At 34.8% G+C, this 22415-nt stretch overlaps 1 protein-coding gene and 3 non-coding genes across 4 annotated transcripts in view; 2 read left to right on the top strand and 2 right to left on the bottom strand.

Annotated features, from left to right (window-relative positions):
* Positions 1–7197: 7197 nt before the first annotated feature.
* Positions 7198–22415, bottom strand: part of LOC140146711 (neuronal acetylcholine receptor subunit alpha-7-like) — a 73885-nt gene continuing 58667 nt past the window's right edge. Inside the window, exons 7-9 of the mRNA XM_072168584.1 lie at positions 18229–18325; positions 9668–9844; positions 7198–8763 (exon numbers count right to left, since the gene is read on the bottom strand). Of these exons, the coding sequence (XP_072024685.1) occupies positions 8258–8763; positions 9668–9844; positions 18229–18325 (780 nt within the window). The 3' untranslated portion in view covers positions 7198–8257. The remainder of the gene's footprint in view (positions 8764–9667; positions 9845–18228; positions 18326–22415) is intronic.
* Positions 14325–14398, bottom strand: Trnan-guu (transfer RNA asparagine (anticodon GUU)). Its single transcript has one exon. It is a non-coding gene; the product is annotated as a tRNA-Asn (tRNA).
* Trnan-guu (transfer RNA asparagine (anticodon GUU)) lies at positions 16862–16935 on the top strand. Its single transcript has one exon. It is a non-coding gene; the product is annotated as a tRNA-Asn (tRNA).
* Positions 17538–17611, top strand: Trnan-guu (transfer RNA asparagine (anticodon GUU)). The gene has a single exon. It is a non-coding gene; the product is annotated as a tRNA-Asn (tRNA).

A 22415-nucleotide genomic window follows, 5' to 3' on the forward strand; every position in this document is an offset into this window, starting at 1 on the left:
TTGGGAAATAAGCTTTTTTGTGATCTAAAATCACGAAATACCCATTTTAACCAAAAAGAAAAAATCACGTTTTGATAACAATGCTAGGCCTATCACAATATAGTCATAACAGAAACGCACTTTTGAGTTACATAAACAACAAAAATCATTAACAAAATTAGACACAAAAGGTCCTATCCAGGTGCACTATCTACTATTTGAACAGTGTTTAATTGATTGGCATTAATTGATAGTAAGTCAATTAAGCAAATGTGAGCCCATTTACTCTAGCCGTGATAATGACTGATAACATTATAGCAACTCAAATATTAAGGTCCCTGAGATGAAAAGTTTCAATTTCGGAACATAAAAAGATTTTCACAGAAATAGCGTGTAAAGTTCAATTTCGATTGTAATTTGAATAATTAAATACTGAGAGAAAAACACATGAACTTTCGAAGTGTCTTTTTGTATTGTTTTGTTATTAACATTTCCGTGTTTGATGCAGTGCCATCCAATTATGTTCTATAGTTGATTAATTAGTGGGCGAGTGATTTTTTTTCTTTTTCAAACAGGTTAAGATTTTAATGAAAAATATAACTTGAACTTTTATTATCAGAATCAATGGAAAATACTTCAACATGCGGTATCCTGTATGTTTAAACGCGGAATGGTTTGCCCGGCTGCCCGAGACAACTAGAATTTGACGCCGGGCAACCAAAAACACAGACTGGCATGCCCGAAGGGCAACTGGATTTAAAATATATAAAAATATATATATATAAAAACCGATATATGATTACAATATTATGCACTTTTACGATTGTCAATGAAACAAAATATTAAAGAAGACAGTATTTTTCCCCAATAGACCTATTTTTTGGTGTTGGGGGAAAATCCATAATTATCTTCAATACGAAAGGTCAAACATTTTAATTGATCGTCGGCTTGTCATCCCAGCTACATACACTTTAAGTACATATCATTAGATTTATAAAGTTTACTTCGAGGACTGTTAAATGTCAAAAATATCAATTTTCAATCGTTTACCATCAAATATGTCTCTCGAATTTAAAAAAAAAATCAAAATAATATTATTTGATATCAGAAGGACATTCTTCGTATTCAGAATGCAATTCGATATGTCTGATGTGCTCTACATGTTCCACACAAAAAAAATAAATAATTGCACACCCCCTATATGTTTGGATTTCCAGGTTAATTGCTTTATGAAAACGACTAGAATTCCAATGTTACTTGAAAAAGCTTGGAAATACAATAAAATGTATACAAAAATCGCTGAAATCCGAGTTCTCTCTTCCTTCTTCCTCCCCCCTCGCCAAAAAGCAGCTAGAACGTTGGGGTTAAGCATGCCAGACTTGCTAGTGTGGCGTTACCGGGCATAAGTCGTAACTTTGACCGGGATAAAAGGCATGCAAAAATGTGTAATCTTGATGCTTATTAAAATTAAGATGCACACAAAAATGGTTTTGCTTCAATGGAATAGCCTATGCTTTTTATTAAAAAGCGTTCAAACATTTACAAGTCAACAACATCAAAGGTTACATTATACGTCTAACATTATCATTGATTAATGGAGGTGATTATCATGGTTATATATGTGAGAAGAAAATATTTGTCTATAGATAATAAAGATTATTATGCTGTTTGAGAAGAATTGAAATCATTTTGACTGGGGAGGGAGAACCGCATTTTGAGACATACTATTTTGGGCCTAATGCGGCCCATACACATTCAATTTTATTTGGCAATATCAAAGATTCTATGAAATCTCGTTAATGATCGTGTGTACAGACTACAGTGCACAATGGTAGATTTTGTATCTGCGGTCTTTGATATTGCCCAATAAAATTGAATGTGCATGGGCCGCATTAGGCCCAAAATAGTATGTCTCTGAATGTGGTTCTCCCTCCCCCAGTCAAGCTCAGTCAAAATTATTTCGAGATGCTCAAAACTTGTATTTTCTCATACAAATATTGAAATATCTTCACCAATTTAAATCGATAATCACACAATTCTTCCACCAAAATTCTTTAAAAACATTTGATCGATATTTGTGTCCAAAAAATACAATATGAGAACAAAAAATTATCCGAGACAAATTCGCACCGCAAAATGAGCGTGGACCGACCGGGGATTACAAGTCGATAGTCCGAAGAGGCATATAGCTTTTTATGAACTCTAACCCTTGCCCTAAAACTAATCCTAACCATAAACATAATCCTATGCATAAACATAACACGAAACCGTTCAGCGGACGTGGACTGGAACCCGGAATCTATCATGCCGATCGCATGAGCCATGAAATCGCACCATAAAATCTATCAAGATGAAGGCATAGGGGGGGGGGGGCTACATCTCAGCATACTTATATAGGCGAATTTTATGCTCTTTAGGGAGCGATCGTTATTTATGGCAGGGGGGGGAATTGGTAAATTTAGGGGGAACACGAAATTTGTTTGTGGTCTTGACAACAATCCACGCCGCGCCGCCATGCAGCACAGGCATTCAAGGCCTACATTCCACGCCGCCAGCACAGGCGGGTGCACGGCGTATACATTGACGTGCTATGAAACGCACTCGTGAGTCATTTTCTTGATGTACTAGCCTTCCTAGATGTGTCCTGAAATAAGGATTTATAACCAGATAACGGCAATATCTAAACAAGATGTTAAAGTCGCAGTATTATTTAGGGGGGAACACGAAATTTGTTTGTGGTCTTGAGGGGGGAACCTGAAATTTTAGTTGAACCAGGAGGGGGATTGTTAAATTTTAAATGGAGAAAATTGGGAAAACAAGGGGAACGCGAAAATTTTGAGCGGACGCGAGGGGGGAACGCGAAATTTTTGTCGATATTTTTGCCAAAACACCCATCCCCCCCCCCCCCCCTGCCGTAAATAACGATCGGTCCCTTAGACAAGCGTTATGTTTCCGCGAAATGAGCTCAATCATACATGATGTGATAGAGCGTTCGAAACAGTAGGCTATACATGATACATGCCTGGTGTAATTCCGGGAAGTATTTACGCCATTTTGAGAACACACGCGCTGAATGCTTGATAAAATTGTCTTGTTATTTTAATGGCAGGCTTAATTGTAACTATTGCAGCTGTGCGTAAGATGCATTTATTATTCCAACTAAAAAATACATGCAAAATGTAGATTTTTTGTGTTTAGGATAAATATGGTTAAACTTTGACTGTACAATTCGGAAAACACAGGCGCCTGACATGCGCATCATTGAGGAAGCGTCAAACTTTTGACTGTACAATTCGGAAAACACCGCCGAGGCCTGCCCAAACTACGCATCATTGAGGTAGCGTCCAAATTGCGCGGTATAATTCCTGTTCCAAATGCATGCATATGGCAACTTCAGCAAAAGAGGGTCTCAAAGTTCTAAATTTTAGTTGAAAATGCGCGCGTGTAAATGAAGATACCCAGCAAGGAATACCTGTATGGCGCAGACAATACGATAATCCACATAATAGTGCGATGAATTTTACAAATAATATTATACCGTTTTCTTTCTCTGTATTCTCAATACTTAATTAAGATAATTAAAGTAAATACATTTTAGTTACATTAAACAATTTCTTATGAACACATGAAAACTTAATCCTTATACTTATAGGCCTACACCTGTAACCATGATAAACATTTACAAATTCTCTTATGAATTATTAATATTGTCAAAGATATTATGTCGATCTGTATGATGTTAAACGACGTACACTAGTAATATAATTCTGAACATCATCGATGGACTTTAAAAATAGCGTTTATTGTCATCATTATAATGTTATTGTCTAATCAAAATATTATATTAATGATTACTTACTGTATTTCCATAACTTGGTGCATGCGATATACATTCAAAGCGTTCGTATTGAATGCTCGAATTATTGCTTACTCCCATAGTCTAAAACCAAGAATTTTCCGCGGAATTCGGAGGTAAAGCGGAAAACGCATTTCTGAGAAAAAAATTTAAAAAAAGAAGCAAAAATGACCTAAAAAAAGAAAAAAATACAATTAAAAATAGCTCTTGGGGCTTTCCCAACCTTTTGAACGTGTTTCAACTATTGTTATTTCACTCCAGAAAATTGATTTCAATTCTATTCAAATTCAATTCTTTCTACACCTGCAGTATTGCTATTCAATTCCAATTCAATCCACCTTGCTTTAGAATTAATTCAATTCGATTCCAATTCAATTTTTCAATTTCAAAATGATTTCAATTCAATTCCAATCCAATGCAGTGAAATTAACAGCTAATCAATTTCAATTCAATTCTGAGCATTCATTTCAATTCCAATTCAATTCCAATTCCAATACAGTTGCAGTTTGTGTTAATTGACCAAAGGCGTACTGCAAAAACTGTGTCTAGAGATTGAACACTTTTTTGTCCTCGATTTGTAAACACATATGTAAAATCTAAACACAAATGTCAAACTTCAAAACATCAGGTGTTTAATATCTAAACACAATACAAGGCATCAAATTACTAAACATGTTTAGCATTTATGACATGTTTACAAATCGAGGACAAGGTGGTGTCTAGAATGGTGTTTAATATCTAAACACTGTTTTTGCAGTGCATGTTTTAAATTTTACTACCAATTTTATAACACTTGAGTCAGCAACACACAGTCAAAATCAAGTACACTACTTGCCACAAAAGCACTCACTTTTCACATTCAAACAATGCGAGTGATTCTTGACCTCTAGGTCCTATTTTATGAAACTTTGGAAGTTGGAACTTCTTATAGTTCTTAGGTGACTGACTTCCTAGTCCACCATGCATATTATTTTCTAAACTTAAGGTGTGTGGTACGATAGATAATGAGACCCTGTCCCCACACTGACCTCAAAGATGTCAAAAATCAAGGTTTTGATACTATTAGATAGCCCCTACTTGTCTCCTGCTCCCCTTAAGATTTTACACCCAATATCCTTGTACTTTTGGAAAAGTGTGAAAAAAGCTGTCAAAGATATAAGCATTTTCTTTAATGGTTTTCTCACAATTTGTTCAAATGTACAATGACTTTTGAGCATAAAAATTAGGAGCTTGAGAAAAATAGGGGCTTTATGATTAGTGCCAAAAGTTTGAGATCTTTGGCAAGTTCACTTGGGCACTTTTTACTGATGGAATGCTCTGGAATCACAGACATCTGCTTGTGAATTGAAATGCTGAATTGAAATCAAAGCTGAATTTCATTTCAATTCCACTTCATTCTTCATCACTCAACATGATTTCAATTCCAATCCAATTCAATTCTTCATTGGTCACGATGATTTCAATTCCAATACAATTCAATTCATGTACAAGCCCACTCATTTCGATTCCAATTCAATTCCAATGCATTGAAATGAAAATCGCCCAAAATTCATTTCAATTCAATTCGATTTCAATGCATTGAATTAACATTAGTTTCAACATGACTCAGACACGTGCATTGCGCTGCTACTCGATGGATTCTTGTGAAATTTTATTATGTCAGAAATGTGCTAAAATTACAAAGCGGAGAAAAGCGGAATTTAGCATTTGTAAAGCAGAAAATTCTTGGCTTTACCATAGTCCCATTATTAGTTTGAAGGATTGCTTAGCATGCTTAGTCCGTCGAGCAGGACCCACGAGTGCTTTAGCACAACAATCCATGCACGCTGCGCCGCCATGCAGCACAGGCATTCAAGGCATACATTCCACGCCGCCAGCACAGGCGGGTGCACGGCGTACATTGACGTGCTATGAAACGCATTCGTGAGTCCTTTTCTTGATGTACTAGCCTTCCTAGATGTGCCCTGAAATAAGGATTTATAACCAGATAACGGCAATATCTAAACAAGATGTTAAAGTCGCAGTATTATACATTTTTTGTACAATTGAAGAAACAGACAAACTATCATAAATGAGATACAAAACAAATGAAAACTTATAAATCAAGGGTTGATAACCAGAGAGCCATAACTTACAAAGGAATTATTTGTGAGTTTTCTGGTTCTCAAAAATCTCAACCCTTGAAATATAATGTCCATAGCAAGATTTCAAACGCGAATTCAATAATTTGAATTGCATCATAATCAACGCGGTGGTGCCGCTACTGCAAAAGATATATCACCCATCATGCCATCCCAATTTTAATTGCATCATGGATGCAACTCGCAAACGCAAAATTGGAAACAATTGAATTTTAGGAAATATTCTATTTCGTAGATATCTACTCAAACCTATAGATGATGATAGAATCAAAATATATTCTTAAAACAATAAGCATTAATTTGTGAAAAACGGATTAATTTAATACGGAAAACTTTGTTAATATTGAGGCAATTCGAGTCAAGGCGCTATTATAGAACTCGGACGGGTGTGACAGACATGATAGTCCCGGTGTATTATTTAGTAGCTTTGGCTCCGACTGACTAACTTCCTTCTCCGTGCTATATCATGATATACGTGGAGCTACTGTCAGGGATAGGTTCTTTTTCTCCATTTTGTCGACCAAACAACATAGGCCCCTAGGCGACGGAAGAGTGGGGAACAGAGGGGATACGCCTCTCCCCTACATTTTTCCAAGGAATTCAGAATAGATGAAATATTAAAGCAATAATCATGATACGTCCTGTGCATCTTTCTTTTTAGTCCGTGACACACCGTGTTTTCTGCAAAATATGGTACAATTATTGTAAACATAAATTGCGCGCGCGCGAATGGCCCATCAAATAGCAAAATTCACCTTCTATTCGTTTCAGGCTACAATTGAAACATTTTCGCGCCCAAATATGGCAGTAAGACCGAAATATGCTCGTCCCCCGCCTAAATTTGAATGCTTCTGCCAAACTAACACCCATGCACAACAATATAGCATTTTTTTTTTGATTTCACAATCCACAAAATATAAATTGAAGTTGATTGTAATAAAATGTATCTCGATTTATTTCAAAATGAAACTGTTCCCAACTTGAAGAACTACCTTTTGTTAGTGCATACTTACGCTAATAATTACAGGCATAGCGCCTATACAATGTTCCTATATTAATAATGTTCATGACAACTAATAAATCTAAATCTAAAAGCAGTGGCGTACCAACCTCTCGGGGTGGGATGGGGTAGGGTATATAGGGTGAAGGGACACAGCACCATCGGTCAAAAATCCGGGACATATGTGATTTACATCTTCATTTTTGGCCTTTAACAAATAATAACAAATAACTCCATATTTAACTCCATTTGTACCTATAGAATTCACGTTTTAACGCATTTGAACACGGTTCGTGGACATTTATTTGGTGGAGACAATATGTAACGACAGCTAATAGGAAGCTTTCAACTTGGGTCCCCACCCCCTGGAATTTTCGGTCAGTACGCCACTGCACTGTTTACAATATACGTGCATTCAAATAAAGCACATAATTATCACCTTTTTTATCAGCCACACATGGCCCACAAAGAAGAATGTATCTGTACAGCACTGTGCGCAACACTTACTAGGTTCAATCCATTACTTTTCTCGATCTCACCATCGCTTACAATTTATCTTTATTTAATTTTCTTCCCAAGATGTAGAATGGGCTTTTCCATTTTGAAATCGACACTCCCCCGTAAGGAAAACTTCATTCCTAAGGTAAAGTAGCCCATTCCCTGTGGAAGATTAAGGACATGTCTTCCAGGGAGGGGGGTATGATTTTAACTGGAATAGCCTAATTAGACAAATGCATAAGTCTTACAAAAGAAACAGGTTGCATACTATATGGAGCTTGTTCTGCAGAGTCAAAGCCTCTTTTGATCTAAAGAGAAACTTCGTCTCCAGAGGTAAGAGTCTTTTCTCCAGAGCCAAACAAAATACACTATCTGACTATTGTTGGCTCACCTGACCACCTTTAGAAACTCATGCAATTTCTGGTATATAGACTCTTTCAATATTTGTAAAAGCCATCATTATGGTACTAAAGACCTTTAATTTAATATAAAGCTTTTGCGGAGCTCTTCATCCCGGCAACTATCCTCATCAAAAGAGCTACATGGCCCCAAAATGGTATAATTGAAGACCGAATTAAACAGACTATAGTTTGCATCTGACGTCAGTGCAAAGGTGCGGTGTGATTGGTTGCTGACCTGCGCAGTACGGCATTTTTGATCTCGTTGACAGGACGTCATACGCAAACTAGTCCTTTTAATTCGGTCTTCAATTATAAAAGGGTGTATCTAATTTCTTCGAAGTAAATAAGACGCACCATTATGCCACATTATAACCGATCCGTCTCAGTCCTTTCGCGGAAGCTCAATCGACTTATCATCCGCGCCCATACCAGGAAGAGCATCATCTTCACCAGTACGCCTCACCAGCTCCATTGTCAAGGTAAACATCAAGATAAGCGACCCTGTAAGGAAGATAATCAAGCATAGTCTATCCACAGCGGTAGCTAATACCTTCCATTCATCTAAGATGTCGTCTTCTTCGTCCTTCTCGCGATGGTGATCCACAAGGTGCTGCAGATTACTTGATATAGACCTCAGTTGTCTCTCGATAAACTCCTTATTACCGCCATTGCACGATGTATCCGAGGCGGGGGACGGGAGGGTCTTATCACCATTGTCGGGCGGGGAGAGTGGACTAGGGGAGAATTGAGGATTGGTATCGTAGGGTACGAGCACAAGTTCGCCGTTGGAACCTTTGGGTGTTGCGCCACAGAGATCATCCATGCATTCTTCTATGCAGGCTGGTCCTTCTTCACGTCGTCGAGGACCTTCTTGCTGACATGCTTCTTCTGAATAAAAAAATGGAGAAAGTTTGGGGAAAAAGAGGAGAAAAAAAACTTGAACGTTGTAAAAAAAAAGTGATTTAAAGTGCGTTATTTAAGCTCTGCATTCATAAACCCACAAGCACTGCTACACTAAATTCACAGGAATTTCTGACTATACAAACACCCTATAAACCATAATAGCAACTCTATACAGGCGCAGAGCCCCAATCAACCTACATATATATAAAACCATCACAACCAGGATCAGCTCCCGGGGTTTCGTACGTGTATAATACTCCCCATGTTCAGAGGAATTGCAAGCAAACTCAATTTTACGGTGAGTACAAAAATTACATTGCGGGGGCTCGTTAACGCGTACCGGTATAGCCAGAATTTTAGTGTGATGATGGAGCAAGGCCAAATTTTCGTCCCCATTTGCCAATTTTGTGTCCCATTTTTAGTCATTTTAATGGCACGTTTTCTCTCCAAAAACTTTCGATCTCCTGGCTACTCCCCTGACTCGTCCGTCAAGCACCAGAATCTAGCGCTTCGTGATATTTTAGATTTTTTAGGCTTTTTTGTGTGTCATTTTTCGTCAAATTTTGCCACCCCCAAAAGTCATCTAGTTCCCTTCCCCCATGGCCCCTGACTACACCACTGTTTGTTAGTGGAGGAATACCGGCTTCCACGCTGGCGAAGTGACTTAATAAATCGCATCAGTAGCAATAGGTGAAAACAAAGATACTAAAGATACTAATCTTACATGTGCGAGTGATCAGCATGATATGGTTCAATGCAGAGGTACCACGTAAACGTACCAGTGCAGTGCGGTATATTCAAAACTGTTTCACCTATTGCTATGGTATCCGATTATGACATCACTTCGCTAGCGTATATTCCGATGAAGAATGATGAAACTTTTATATACCTTTACTGTAATTGCCGCCACTAATTAAAAGAATCTTGGCGAGTTTTCCAAGCAGCAGTGATCTCATCCACTTAGGTGCTTTAGTCGCCTTAGGTCCACGATGGTTGAAATTCAACACGATAACCGACATCCCGATGGAAGATGCCACCAGGACCATGGTTGATGTGTAAAATTGAGCTGCAATAAGACAAACATTACATGGTAAACATTAGTCATAAACTAGGAAAGGGTTTGGTATAAATCGTCTTAAAATCAAATCAAATCTCAGATCTTAATCAATATACACTGGCGTGAGAAATAAAATGTCCCAATCTTCTTATATCATTTTACACTGTAAAAGATTACCTTTTCTGTACATACTTCCCGTAAATTTACGAGTATTCCAAGTACTATTACCATATTTGAATTTGACCCAAAATAGGCATAAAGAAGATCAATTTTATTTTGTATCAATTTTACTGGATTATATGGTAAATCTAGAAATACAAGGGATATTTCATAATCTTTGTGGTAAAATGTTGTCAACAACACAATTTATATGGTATTTTGGTCCACCATATTTTTGGCAGATGGGATTTAAGATCCATGCAATTTAAAGCACAACTGTCAACACAGAAGGGCAACATGTATCGTTGGGTTGCACGAACTCGACTAATACGCCAATTGTCGTAGTCGCAATTAACTATAATGTTGGTAGTCGCGACTACGATATCGGTTGTCGCTATGACCTGCTAATGGTGACTCTTTTTACATAAATGTTGGCGAAATGAAATAAATGGAATACCGTATATTACATCTTAATGATCACTTACGCCACCGAGTTAACGTCACACCATCAACCATGCTTATAGTATATGATACAAAATCTGGTAATATACATAACATTGCAAACATCACAAAACATACGTGTTGCCTCAACTCCTTTGATTTAAATAACTGAAACTTTTAACCACATTTCACGACTTTTAAGAGTACAAAATTATATCGAAATTGTGACTTTCGCTCTAATGATAAAAGGCATATCTTAACTGATACTAGTTTTCTGTTGCAAACATAAAGGCAAACACAGACACACATTTACGAATTTCAAAACGGGAACTTCGGTCTTATAACATTCCCGTTTTGATTTCGCATTATCTTTGTCAGTTTGCTATACATTGCTGTACATTAAGGGCTGGGGTATGAACGTTTGGACAGTATTTATTTTGGGACATTAGAGCACATCAGACATATCGAATTGCATTCTGAATACGAAGAATGTCATTCTGATATCAAATAATTTTGATTTTTCAAATTCGCAATTTAATACACATTTTATGGCAAATCATTAAAAATTGATATTTTTGATATTTAACAGTACTTGAAGTGAACTTTATAAATCTGATGATTTATACTTAAAGTGTATGTAGGTGGGATGAAAAGCCGACGATCAATTGAAAATTTTGACCTTTCGTATTGAAGATATGGATTTTTTTCCCAAAACACCAAAAAAATTAGGTCGTTTTGGGAAAAAATCCATATCTTCAATATGAAAGGTCAAAATTTTCAATTGACTGTCGGCTTTTCCTCCCTGCTACATACACTTTAAGAATATATCATTAGATTTATATAATTTACTTCGAGGACTGTTATATATCAAAATTTGAAAAATATCAAATTTTTATAATTTGTCATAAAATTTGTATTATATTGTGATTTTCAAAAAATGAAAATTATTTGATATCAGAAAGACATGCTTCGTAATCAAAATGCTATTCGATAGGTCTGAGGTGCTCTCATGTCCCACAAAAAATACTGTCGAAACTCAATAAACGCTCATTTTAGATCCCTTAAGCCTATACTAAACTATTTCTTGATGAGAATAACTATTGCAATTCCACACGTTTGATTTCGATGTGTGCAAGCCTGAGAAATATGTATTTCTAGGTAAGATAAGTCCTTGAATAAATAGAGCAACATGCATCCACAATTACCGACATTTTCGTGAAAATGTGTATTTGTATGGGAGACAAATCATGTCTATCAACATTTTCATGGAAGAACAGCTCGCTTTTCTTATTTTACAGGTGTGTTTAACATCGACATGATTAAGGTACGCATTCGATGAAACATTGTCTTTGAAGAACAGACTACTGGATGAGGTTTTCTAGGATAAAGAAGAAATCAAACAGACAAACATCCCCCCTCCCGACAAACAAATATACTGTATTAACTATTATGTCATAAAGGATGACATGGTACCCAAAATGTGATAAAGTCAAAAGGCGGTTTTTACAAAAATATAAACATGATAAAGGGCTCTTTCAGTTTAAAGATCCATGTTTTTTCTTCTTGAAGGATCCATAATAGACATGAGGGCAAAGAGTGCCATTTAAAGCCTTATTGAATCTTTATTTTAAAGAACCAGTACCAGACCAATATAGAAGTATTATAATCATCATTATATAGTAATTAAATAATGGGTTAAAACCGACGAAAAATATGGCCTGATGAATGGGAGCATTATATCCGCGAAGAGCATTAAAACTTGAAACTGATCCATCTCTCTCTATATCTCTCTCTCTATGGTTGATAATAACGTAACAGGTTTCTACATCATATCTTTTGGTTACTCATCGAAAGAACAAGTTTTATGTAAAGTCCATCAAAACTATGATATTTCAGAGGTTTTATAAACCTCCGACATGTCATATTTTACTTTATTTCGGTTTTGAGCGTCTATAATGTGTGTGTCTTCATGTCTGCTCTCTTTACCCATACGGCTGTTCAAATTGGAAAACTATTTTGTGGATTATGTTATGGAATAACCCGATGCGTTGTGATAAATAAAACGAAGACAGTGCTAAAATATGCTTCATTTTCTTTTTTCTTTTCACCAACTTGGAAATGGATAAAAGCTTGGAATATTTTTAACCTTCTTGCCATGTATGAACTTGCTTATACGTATTTTACGCAATCATCATCATCGTCCTTCGGAGCAGGCGACCACAAGATTTCCATGCACAACGATCAGCTATACGATCTTCGGCACATGTTGGATGTAGGTTAACATGTTAGATAGGAACTGCGTGGACTCTCAGGTCTCCTTTTGCCATGACGTGATATGAAGAGGACAGTACTTCCTCAGGCAGGCGAAAGAATGCGCATAGGTATAGGGGCCCTAGAAATCTAAGCCTGCGATTCCATACATGTTGGTCATATACCATATATGTGACTGTACACCACGAATGAGCCGTAAAATTTCTCTGAGTTACAGTGTCAAATGTGCATGAAGGTATATTCATAGGTACCTCAAGTTAGTGCGACTGCGACATGTATCTCTTTTTGAACCAATCAGTAATCCTATTGTTAAAGAGGATAATAAGCTTCTACCTTAGATGTCTATAGAATTCTTAATAGCTCTGACCTTTGTTTGCTTTGGATAAATCCTGTTTAAGTGGTAGGTTACAAAGCATTGTATTTTGTCCATGTATAACCAACAATTAACAATGAGAGGACATTCCTGAACCTCGTTGACTTGGGGATGATTTGAAATGACCGCCAATTATGACTGTTTGATATTTATTACCAGCAATGTGGAAAAAGAGACACATGTAGAAACGAAAAAAGGTACAATTTTGTTGAAGAAGCAACATTTAACAAACCATAACCCCGCTTCTGGATATCGTTTGATAAATGATATACCATTTTAAAGCTTATAATATTTTCTAAACACGAAATAAAACAAAATTGACGGGGAGAGGAATGATCTGTCCGATTAATATCCCTCACCTAAAATATTGCCACCTTGCAATCTTTTAACGGTTAATGAAAAGAATCAATCTAAGTAGATTTAAAAAATAGATTGAAATGGATTTTTGGATTGACTCGTACTCTTTTTTGTAGACTGATTTCACCATCCAATCAGGTGTTACTCATGTATACTGCCAAATGGATTGAATTGCATAAGCTTATGAATATTTTCATTTTTTTTTCAATTGGAAAGGATTTGATCATAAATTCAGTCCGCAAAACAATGCAGACCAATCCCCTCCACTGAATCGGGAAAGATTTGTCCCTAACTTCAATCGCTAAAAGATAACTGAGAATCACTGATTCAAATCACTGGACTAAATATTCAGTGGAAAACGATTTGTCCCCAAATAGCTCAGATTCTGAGCCTTAATCGGAGTCCTCAATAAAGTTGTCACAAGTTGTTAAGGGATAAGGGATGACGATGACCTAAATTTGACCGTTTATGCGGTTTTTTAAGTAGTCAAAAAACTATTAATTATACTGTTTTTACCATTTCAATACAGTATGGGCCTAACGACCTGACAATAATGTGCATAACATTTAAAAAAATATTGAAAACTTAATGCTGCGAAAAAAATCTTAACAATAATGTTATTTAAGTATTGGCAAAAACACACAAAATTGTGCAAAATGTTCCCCAAAATTGGTTTTACAATAACATTATGATTATATTTTTATGTTCTTGTATAGTGTTGTTCGCATATACGTTTTAAAAACATATTCATGACATGACATTTATATAACCCGGCATGTAAAGCTAAACAACAAATTTATTTTAAAAAAAATTAAAAAATTTTTGTATTTGCTGGGCATGCATGGGTATGAGTTAAAATGCATAAGAAATTTATGTGTAAAAACAAAGCGTCCCTGGGTGGGCTCGAACCACCAACCTTTCGGTTAACAGCCGAACGCGCTAACCAATTGCGCCACAGAGACGTGCTCATATTATGGAATAACACAACAGTTCTTTGTTCATGAAAAATAAGTAGTCATTCAATTAGTAATGCACTTAAATGACTAATTAAATCACGATAAATCGCAAAGTCATAAATTCGTCATTAGTCATGCAATTTCTTATTCTTTACAAATCAATTGAATATCATATAGAAGTCATGAAAATATGTTGAAATGATGCAAATTAATGTGAAATAATATTAACGTTCTTTTAGCATTATAAATACATAAATTCAGCATTATTTTCCTTGAATAAAAAAAAATATATCTTGTATGACTACTTTTAATTAGTCGTATCAGACATTTTTTTTACTAACTTACGTATGGACAAATCCAACGAGCCAAGTGATGGTCAGAACTTATTTGGTCATTACTGGGTCCCCTCCGCACCAAACTGGTGTTGTGACTGCTCTGTTTAACATGTTTTAAATTTTTGGCTCTTTTTCCTGCCTTTGTTTAAAATAACCGACTTTGGCGTGATAAGATGAGTTACGTATATAACTTTGTTGTGACGAAAACCAGGTGTCTCTGTGGCGCAATCGGTTAGCATATGAATTCAGCATAATATGATCTATTCATAGAACCAAGAACGTTTTAAATTTAATATTTTGATATTTGGAACAGAATGAAACATTCTGTTCAATCTGCTTATGTGGGCTTCCTTCTTCTCCTCTAACTATGGACGAATCCAACGAGCCAAGTGATGGTCAGAATTTAATAAATTGGTCATTACTGGGTCCCCGCCGCACCAAACTGGTGTTGTGACTGCTCTGTTTAAGCTCTGTAAAATTAACCATACTGCAGTTACTGTCCGTTTTCCTATACACAACAGTGCTCTCACCATTGACACGTGACCTCTACAAATAGTGTATGTTAGAAGTATAGGCCATTGCCTAGTTAACGTCACTGTGTGAAAAACAACCGGCCAATATTTAAAGTGTTCTCTGAAATTCTAGAAAATATAGTTTTGTAACATGTCCTAAATTTTAAGTTAATTTAGGTGTTTGGAAATATTCAAATATATCCAAACCGTGTTAAGTCTACAACCATTATGTTTCTCATTTTCAAGAATGCTGGTTAACAATACGCAGACTATTGTCTCATTTCGTAAACAAATGCGCACAGAGTATTGTTACCTTCCGTTTGCTTTATAATCGTTTACCCAACTAAAACTATAATACCAGCTCATTGCAATACCGGTACCGCACAGGTAAAACAGAAACATGTGTACCCAGCAAACACAAAACGTTTTTGACATCATTCGCAAAAGGTTATAAAAGGTTGACAGAAAACGTTTAAATGTCGGGTTATATAAAGGGTATATTAAGAGTATAAAACGTTTTCATAACCTTAAAAACATTTTTGATAATCTACTGCTCAGCAAACAAAAATGTTTTACAGAAAACGTATAATGTCGGGTTATATAAAGGGTATAAAAACATTTTAATAACATTCCAAAAACATTCGTGAAAACTTGAAAAAATATTTGGCGAAAAATGTTTGCACAAAATATTTTCAATAACGTTTTAAAAACGTTTTCATGACCTTTATATAACCCGACATTTAAATGTTATTAAAAGGTTTTGAAAAAAACATTTTAAGAACATTTCTGTGTTTGCTGGGCCCAGCAAACACAAAACGTTTTTGACATCATTCGCAAAAGGTTATAAAAGGTTGTCAGAAAACGTTTAAATGTCGGGTTATATAAAGGGTATATTAAGAGTATAAAACGTTTTCATAACCTTAAAAAAAAAAATTTTTTGATAATCTACTGCTCAGCAAACAAAAATGTTTTACAGAAAATGTTTTACAGAAAACGTTTAAATGTCGGGTTATATAAAGGGTATAAAAACATTTTAATAACATTCCAAAAACATTCGTGAAAACTTGAAAAATTATTTTGCGAAAAATGTTTGCACAAAATATTTTCAAAAACGTTTTAAAAACGTTTTCATGACCTTTATATAACCCTACATTTAAATGTTATTAAAAGGTTTTGAAAAAAACATTTTTTTGCAAAAAATAGTTTACAATAACATTTTTTGAAAATATCTAAAAATATTGTTGTAGTGTGTTTTCATACAAAACGTTTTAAAATGTTTTCATGACCTTTATATAACCCGACATTTTAATGTTATTAAAACGTTTTTACCTAAACCAAAAGCCAAAATATAACTTATTTAAAACGTTTTTGTGTTTGCTGTGGATTTAACCAGAGAAGATCTGATTTAACATAGTTGAGCTGTTTTCAATGAGTGTTATCTAGGTTTAATAGCTTTTAATGGGGTTTAAGTCCTGCAAAGGTCGTGGTGAATTCTACTGTAGACATGACTGCATGATGCATGTTTTAAATTTTGGCTCTTTTTCCTGCCCTTGTATAAAATAACCGACTTTGGCGTGATAAGATGAGTTACGTATATAACTTTGTTGTGACGAAAACCAGGTGTCTCTGTGGCGCAATCGGTTAGCGCGTTCGGCTGTTAACCGAAAGGTTGGTGGTTCGAGCCCACCCAGGGACGCTTTGTTTTATCGCATCACAGTTTATATCGTAGAAGGATAAGATTTGTTTTTCTTATTTTCCTATTTACTTCAATGTAGTACCATCTGCCTCCATTTTTTGTCCATTGAATGCGTTCTGCAATCTCATTAATGCTATTCTATTTTCATATGGGTATTATTTTACTTTTAATTCTGCTGTTCGGTCTTCCAGTTTGTCGTTAAACTTTTTTAACTGCTGAGCAAACCCGCAAACGTTTTTAACGTGTTATGAACACGTTTTGGTTTTGGCCCATAAAAACATTTGTAAAACATTTGATATAAATTAAAAACAATACAATTAACCATATTCTCATGTTTTGAAAATGTTATTGCAAAATGTTTTTGGTTAACATTTTGGAAAACTATTTTGGCAGCATTTATTAACATTATGTCAGAATGTTTTGCATTAAGTTTTTTAAAAAGGTTTGCTGAATGTCATTAATGTCCAAATGGAATGAATTGCATATATATGCTTATGAATATTTTCATTTTTTTTTCAATTGGAAAGGATTTGATCATAAATTCAGTCCGCAAAACTCGATAAGATGAGTTACGTATAACTCTGTTGTGACGAAACACAGGTGTCTCTGTGGCACAATCGGTTAGCGCGTTCGGCTGTTAACCGAAAGGTTGGTGGTTCGAGCCCACCCAGGGACGCTTTGTTTTATCGCATAACAGTTTTTATCGTAGAAGGATAAGATTTGTTTTTCTTATTTTCCTATTTATTTCAATGTAGTACCATCTGCCTCCATTTTTTGTCCATTGAATGCGTTCTGCAATCTCATTAATGCTATAACTTGGGTATTTCATTTGGGTACTATTTTACTTTTAATTCTGCTGTTCGGTCTTTTATATCTCATGTTTTGAAAATGTTATTGCAAAATGTTTTGGTTAACATTTTGGAAAACTATTTTGTCAGCATTTATTAACATTATGTCAGAATGTTTTGCATTAAGCTTTCAAAAAAGGTCTGCTGAATGTCATTAAAACATTTGATATTCTTTATATCAAACTCGACTTTAAAACATTTTCAGTAAAACGTTTTGTGTTTATTGGGTGTTCATGCAGTTCATTCGTTTCTGAGAATATTACGGTATAATTTTAACAGGATCTATGGTATAAATCAGCCACAGCTCGATATATAGAGCTCGCATGGATGCAAAAAATATTCGGATTGAGTATGACATAACTATATACACAGACAGAGAGACATACAGCTAGACACCCCGACAGAGAGACAGACAGACAGACAGACAGACAGACAGACAACTCACCAATAAGTGGAAAGTTATCCGATGTTGGAGGCATCATATCCGCGGATATCAACATGAATACAGTCAACGACAGCAGAATAGTGATCCCAAGGCCTATCTGTGAATATAAAAATGAATTTATCAAGTCGAGTTATACAAATTATACATTTTTGCTGAGAGAACTGTTTAAAACATTCATTTTACCATGAATATATCTTATACATCGGACTCCTTTTTATCATGCAGATGTCTTCACTTATTTCATTTGATCTGAAAAACAATAATAAAGAAGAAAATGCAAGTTTGCCGCCCCTTCGTCAACAGCCCGAAAAGGTTGACCCAATTTTTTTTCGGTGGTTTGAAAAAGTCAAGAGCAAAAAAAAAAAAAATTTAAAAATAAATAAATAAAGGGATTATAGGCGCTAGCGCCTTAAAAGCAACACATTTTGATGTATAGTAGCATTTTGTCCGCTTTTTTTTACTAATTCTTTTTGCCGCCCGTTCGTTTTTTCCGCCCCTGTATTGGCCGCCCCTTCTTCTTCCGCCGCCCCTTCGTTTTGGCCGCCCCTGCTTTTACCCTGGGGCTGCGCACCCAAAGCCTCCCCCAAAAAAAAACGCGCATGATGTGATTTCTGGTAATTTAATATCCGTATTTAGGTTTTTACATAGCATTATTCAGTTGGTTTCTAGGTTTAAACGTGTTTACAAATTAATTAGAAGAATTTTTATGTACACTGTTTTTGCCGTGTAGGCTATACAATGGTTTTTATGCGAAATTAACACACATTTTTGTTCTTCTTTGAGAAAAACATCTCGTCATTGTAAAAAAAAAACAAAAAAAACTTATCTCGTCATACGTCTTGTGTGTTACTCCATATTAAAAAAGCTACGGGCTGTCTGAATAACATTCAATTACCATTACTCAAGAAGCCTAGATTTTATGATGCAAATTTCATTTTCAGTATAATGGTTTTATTTAAAAAAGAATTGACTTGTTATGTTGCGCCAGGATGTCAGTCTTTGAGATCACCTCCCCAGTGTTCGAAATATGCCTCAAAAAGTTACAGGCCAGCCGGGCTTGATCTTAAAAAGTTACCGGCCAGCCGTGCCGGCAACTAGATGCCAGTCAGAAAAGTTACCGGCCAGGCCAAAAAGTTACAGGCCAATGGCCGGCTTACCGGCCACTATTTCGACCTCCCCTATTTTTCGCATTGAATATAATTATAAAGAATTAAGGGGTGGGGTATGAACGTTTGGACAGTATTTATTGTGGGACATTATAGCACACCAGACATATCGAATTGCATTCTGAATACGAAGAATGTCCTTCTGATATCAAATAATTTTTGGAAATTTGCAATGTATAATACACATTTTATGGCAAATTATTAAAAATTGATATTTTTGATATTTAACAGTACTCGAAGTAAACTTTATAAATCTGATGATTTATACTTTAAGTGTATGTATAGGTGGGATGAAAAGCCGATGATCAATTGAAAATTTTGACCTTTCGTATTGAAGATATGGATTTTTTTCCAAAACACCAACACAAATTAGGTCTTTTGGGGATAAAAATCCATATCTTCAATATGAAAGGTCAAAATTTTCAATTGATCGTCGGCTTTTGCTCCCAGCTACATACACTTTAAGAATATGTCATTAGATTTATAAAATTTACTTCGAGAACTGTTATATATCAACAATGTGAAAAATATCAAATTTTAATAATTTGTCATAAAATTTGTATTATATCGTGAATTTCAAAAATGAAAATTATTTGATATCAGAAAGACATTCTTCGTATTCAGAATGCAATTCGATATGTCTGATGTGCTCTTATGTCCCCCAAAAATATACTGTCGAAACGCTCAAAACGCTCATTCCAGATCCCTTAAGAGTTGCAGTGTTCAGCTTTTTCATTGATGGGTTAGTTACAGCAGCATCACTATTTTAAGAGTGCAAAAAATGTATAGTTTTAAAAATCTCTGTATGTCCCTTTAAGAAACAACCAACTTCAATTATTCCCATGAAATAGTTGACAATATCAATATATCAATATATGTATGGTATATCGTATGAGGAAGTCAAACTAAATTAATAGGACTCATTAACAATGCCTTATAAGTTCATCTGAAATGCAATTAACAATCAAATAAACCACAGATATAAAAGAAAATTGTTTCGGATTTGATTTGTGATACGAACTTTTAGTTTGGTTTCGTATGTTTATTCTTATTCCTCGTATCATTTATTGTATTATCGTTATCTCGCGATAGACACGCGTCGACCTTATTCAAGACACGAGAGTTGAATTCTGCAGCACTCCCCAAAATACACAGTATCTGTGAGCAAATTACAAAACATATACCACATTTTGTCTTGATGCTTTTAAATCTGTCTCCTCACAAAGTCAAAATGCTGTATCAACTAGTAGATAACATGGCAGATACATCACTTTGAGTTTGAGTTTGGATTAAAGTTCGCAAACTTTCCTTCTATTGGTCGGTGACCCGTGGGCAGGGTTACGCCCAATACCGGATCTCAACCCGGAGAGTTCCTTAGAATCTGTGGTGCACTTTAATACTGAGATCGGTACGGCTGAAACTTTTTAAAGAAGGGATGTGTCATTTTGTTTAAGGGACATTATAGGTGAAAGATAATAATATATAAGTGGGCTTTGAGGAGAGACGAGCTTTTGGACCTTGGTGGGGCACTAAAAAAAAGACAGCCCCGCAGAAGCCTCGAACATTGAATTGCTATAGTTTTAAATGCCTTCAAATGAATATATTTAAAAAGTTAGTGGCAGTTGAAATTGAAAAATAAGGACCTTTAACATATTTAACGGAAAAGTAAGGGGTCGTATTGGGCCTATATAGGTACCATGAATGCTAAAAATTGGGGTCTTAACATCCCTAAATCATGTACGTACACTGTTAAAAATGAACGTTAATTTACAGGGAAAAAATACAATTTTTACCGTTTTAAAACAATTTATATACAAAAATACGGTGAAAAATTAGGAATTTTACATTTTCCTGTATATGTAATGTTTTTTATCAAATATTCCATTTTTTTACGATACAATATACAAAAGTAAAAAATAACTGTAATTTTAATGCAATTTACTGTTTATTTACAAATAAAAACATAATTTTGAACGTTTTCTTACAGTTTCTTTTAAAAGTACATTACCGACACTGTTAAAAATCGTCAGAATGTTAATTTGCAGGTAAAAATACAGTTTTTACCATATTTAAACAAAGTTTACACAACATTATGGTCAATAACCGTAAATTTACAATTTCCCGTACCACAATTGAAGTGACAGTTAATTTACATGCAAATTAACAGTTTGTCCTGTTTTTAAAACAATATATACAAAAAAAGACGTTAAAAATCAGCAATTTTACGTTTTCCTGTAAATGTAATGTTTAGTTTATTTTTAACGATAACAATATACAAAACTAAACAAATTACTGTAATTTTAATATAATTTTCTGTTTATTTACAAATAAAAACATACGTTTGAACATTTTCTTACAGTTTCTTATAAAAGTACATTACGACACTGTTAAAATCGTTAGAATGTTAATTCACAGGTAAAAAAACGGTTTTTTACCATATTTAAACAAAGTTTACACAACATATTATGGTCAATAACCGTATATTTACAATTTCCCGTATCACAAATAAGTGAAAGTTAATTTACATGAAAATTAAACAGTTTTTCCCGTTTTTAAAACAATTTACACAAAAAAGACGCTAAAAATCAGCAATTTTACGTTTTCCTGTAAATGTAATGTTTAGTTTATTTTTTAACGATACAATATACAAAATTAAACAAATGACTGTATATTTAATGTAATTGTCTGTTTATTTACAAATAAAAACATGCGTTTGAATGTTTTCTTACAGTTTCTTTTAAAATTACATTACAGACACTGTTAAAATCGTTAGAATGTTAATTTACAGGTAAAAATACGGCTTATACCATATTTTAACCAATTTTACACAACATCATGGTCAACAACCGTAAATTTACAATTTCCCGTACCACAATTGAAGTTCAACGTTAATTTACATGAAAAATTAAAAGTTTTTCCCGTTTTCAAAACAATTTATATACAAAAAGACGCTAAAAATCAGTATAATTATTCGTTTTCCTTTCAATGTAATGTTTCGGTTTTTTACGATGTAATGTGCAA

Source organism: Amphiura filiformis, chromosome 2 (assembly GCF_039555335.1).
Source record: "Amphiura filiformis chromosome 2, Afil_fr2py, whole genome shotgun sequence".
Classification (NCBI taxonomy): domain Eukaryota; kingdom Metazoa; phylum Echinodermata; class Ophiuroidea; order Amphilepidida; family Amphiuridae; genus Amphiura; species Amphiura filiformis.